This window comes from Rosa rugosa, chromosome 2 (genome assembly GCF_958449725.1).
Source record: "Rosa rugosa chromosome 2, drRosRugo1.1, whole genome shotgun sequence".
Lineage (NCBI taxonomy): Eukaryota > Viridiplantae > Streptophyta > Magnoliopsida > Rosales > Rosaceae > Rosa > Rosa rugosa.
This window is the reverse complement of record NC_084821.1, coordinates 29,142,696-29,146,037: the sequence shown is the minus strand read 5'-3', so window position 1 is coordinate 29,146,037 and position 3,342 is coordinate 29,142,696. Positions and strand designations below refer to the sequence as shown.

The 3,342-nt window shown below is 40.1% G+C and overlaps 1 protein-coding gene across 1 annotated transcript; it reads right to left on the bottom strand.

Annotated features, from left to right (window-relative positions):
• Positions 1-1,067: 1,067 nt before the first annotated feature.
• LOC133732599 (uncharacterized) lies at positions 1,068-2,872 on the bottom strand. Its single transcript, XM_062160181.1, has 2 exons — positions 2,732-2,872; positions 1,068-2,155 (listed from the first exon to the last, which is right to left on the bottom strand). The coding sequence occupies exon 2, from the start codon at positions 1,794-1,796 to the stop codon at positions 1,182-1,184; it is 615 nt and encodes a 204-aa protein (XP_062016165.1). The 5' UTR covers positions 1,797-2,155; positions 2,732-2,872; the 3' UTR covers positions 1,068-1,181.
• Positions 2,873-3,342: the final 470 nt, after the last annotated feature.

The following is a 3,342-nucleotide window of genomic DNA, read 5'->3' as shown; positions in this document are numbered from 1 at the left end:
AACCTAGCCTCTCACCCAATTTTGTGTTTATTTTGCATAAAGTTGGAAAACTGGATTTTGGGCCCGAAAAGCCCGAAGACCGAACCGGCCAGTTTGGGTTCGGTTTCTGTCGGTTTCCATTCTTGAAAAAGCCCGAACCGGCCCGGCCCGATTGTTTCGGGCTCGGTCTCGGTCTCACCAAATTTCGGGCCCGACCCGACCCGAGCCCACCCCTACCATAAAGTACTTGAATGGTCCGCATTCTGGATGGATAGGTCCACAGATATCTCCTTGTATCCTTTGTAAGAATGGAATGTTTTGTTTTGTATCTTTAGCATAGGAAGGTCTCGATCCTGTTTTTGCTAAAGAGCAGGCTTTGCAAAATGTGTGATGTGCCTTTGAAATAGTCAATGAGGCATAATGGGGGGGAGGTAGTGCTTCTGGTACTTCAGAAGGCAATGACTGCATTTGAGCAATACTAGGACCGACACCTTGCAGTGTGGCGGATTTTCCTCCCATTTTATTTTTCACTCGAAAGAAGGGATGTCTGTGTGAGTTCTTTAAAATACGGATCATCATGTCACGACCGGGGTGCCCTAGGCGGTCATGCCAAAGCCTGTATGAGTCAGTGTCCCACATTTCATTATGGGTGACAATCTAGGATTCAATGATCCGAATCGTAGTGAGGTATAGTCCACTAGATTGACTCATGAGTTTCTCTAAAATGCGTTTCCTTCCACATTCATTAGAGGTAATATAAAGGTATTCAGTTCCATTCTCACAGTGTGTTTTTACATGATAATCGTTGGCATGAATATCTTTGATACTTAACAAGGTTCGATTAGCTCTTGGTGCATACAGAGCGTATCTCATATTCTTTAGAGTATTTGTATTTATGTAGAATGATAATCTTTTCATCCAAATAATTTTTTCTTTTTCTAGATGTATTGCTTTACATCTTTATAGTGCAATTTCGAACCATATAAATATGTGTAGTAAATAAATTTGAATAAATTCAGTGCTTCAGAATAAAATTCAAAATTTATTAATAAGCCAACGATAATCAAATCAAGGTCTTTGTTCATAAATCTAATTCATCAAACCATTATTGAAATAAACTTTAAGACCAAGTAATAGTCTAATTAAAAATGAGGCATTATGCCTTCACAACTGTTTTTGGAAAATAAAATAAATAAAGCAGATCAGTCAAGATTGAGAGCATCCATTGACTTAGCAAGTTCCTCTTTGCCATTGAAGTCTGCAATTGTAAGGTTGACGTCTAGGTCATGACCTCCTTCTTCCATATAGTGAGCCTCTTGTTCTTTAGACTCTCTATACCTCTTGTAATTGGCTGCTACTCTGTTACTTGCTTGGCAGTTCTTGTACCAATGCCCAATGAATCCACACCTATAGCATGGTTCATTGTCAACTCTTTCCTTTTGCATCTTGTTTCCACGATCCCCATGTCCCTTTCCACGTGGTGCATTGTTGCCACGTGGGTAAGGATCAGTACGTCTAAACCCCTTTGCATTGGAGTTCTTACCACCTTTCATTTTTCCATAATTAGCCTCGGGAATGTTCTTTGTCCCAGTGGGCCTGACATTGTTGTTCAAGAGAACCTCTTTATGTCTCTCAGCCACTTGCAGTAGGCTGATCAGCTTATTGAATGTTGTGATTCTTTTGTTGTCATACTCCAGCCTATACTGGTCCGCTAGTATAAGCGTTGAAGTAGGAAAGGTGGAAAGAGTCTTGTAGATCATATCATCTTCTGTGATTTCCCTTCCACAGAAATTGAGACGTGCCTTTAGGCGCAACATGTCCTTGTTGAAGTCATTGACCCTTTTGTAGTCAAGCAAGCAGATTCCATTCCACTGAACAGCCAGTTCTGGGAGCAAAGTGTCATGAATGTTTCCAAAACGTCCCTTAAGGGCATCCCACAGTTCTTTGGGTGTCTTCAACTGAAGGTACTCCTATCGTAGGCTAGGATCAATATGTCGCCTAAGAAACATTAAGGCATTTGCTTTCACCTTGTTAGATAGTTCATCATCTTTGGGGTCGGTAATGGTGGCAGTGTAGTCTTTTGCCACAAAGGCAGTTTCCATATCGGAAACCCAACGGTGGTACTCAAGTCCTTCTGAGTCCAAGATGTCAAATTCAGGTCGAGTTGGATCAGCATCTACATAAACAAGAGAGAAGAAATAAATTACGCAGTCATAAAGACATCCACGTGAATTATTTTCCAAACGTATGAATTAGATTTCAAGACCAAGATTCATAATGGTCACATTTTTTTTTTTTTTCGATGCTATGTGAAAATACTTTATCACAGTAAGTGTGTATGGATAATGCGCATGAATTTTCATTATCATGGCAAAACGGATTTTATATGTTGCATTCTAAAAATTAATCATAGCATATTTAAACATAGTATATATAAAAATAAACTACATGGCATGCTCAAATTTCACAAATATACAACAAATTATATACTACACATAGTAATAGCAAGAATATATCATGCATAAAATAAAATGTAAACAATAGCATAATACAAAGCATGCGTAGGCATAATTTATATAAACATGCTCAAAATTTCATAATAAAATATAAACAATAAAATATAAAGCATGCATAAACATAATTATAAATCATGCGTAAATATAATCATATAAAACATAAATAATAAGGCATGCTCAATAATCCTAATTAAATATACCATAGTATGAAATTAAATAAATAAAAGAAAACATACTTGATTTTGAGTAAATAAAACGATCCTAGCGCACGCGCGTGTTGATGCAGGCGTGAGTAGCGATGTTTTTGGGCTTGGGCCACTTCCTCTTTTTTCAGCAATGGACCACGGGCCTTGTTGTTTGTTTTTCTTTTGCTTGGCCTGCTAAAGTTTTCTTTTTTCTGTGGGCCGTAGGGCCTGTTTCTTGTTTTTTTTTTTTCGAGCCTGCTCTTTTTTTCTGGGCCTGTTTTTTTTCTCTGGGCCGGTCCTTTTCTTTGGGCCGGATCACCCTTTTTTTTTTTTTTTTCTTTTTTTTCTCTTTTTCTCTCTTCGCGTCTTCTTCTGTTGGTTTATTTTTTCTCTGCAGACGCTGGATCTGCTTCTTCTCCTTCTGGTTTTCGATGTTCAGGTGCTTCCCTCGTCGCCGGTCTGGCCGAAGTGTGAGGAGCAGGTGCAGATCGCCGAAATCTTGTGCTGCAGGCGGTCTGTGTCCGGTGGAGGAGAGCAGGTGAGGCTTCGGCAGCGACTGTGCGAGTGGATTCGTGGAGATGGGCTGCTGGTCGCGGTCTTGGCTGTGGCTGCTAGGATCTGCGCAGGCGGGGCCGCGTGGGGCTGTGCGTGAGAGGGGAAGG

Coding starts and splice junctions, on each gene's coding strand:
- LOC133732599 (XM_062160181.1), bottom strand. CDS start 1,796: ATGTTGCGCCTAAAGGCACGTCTCAATTTCTGTGGAAGGGAAATCACA.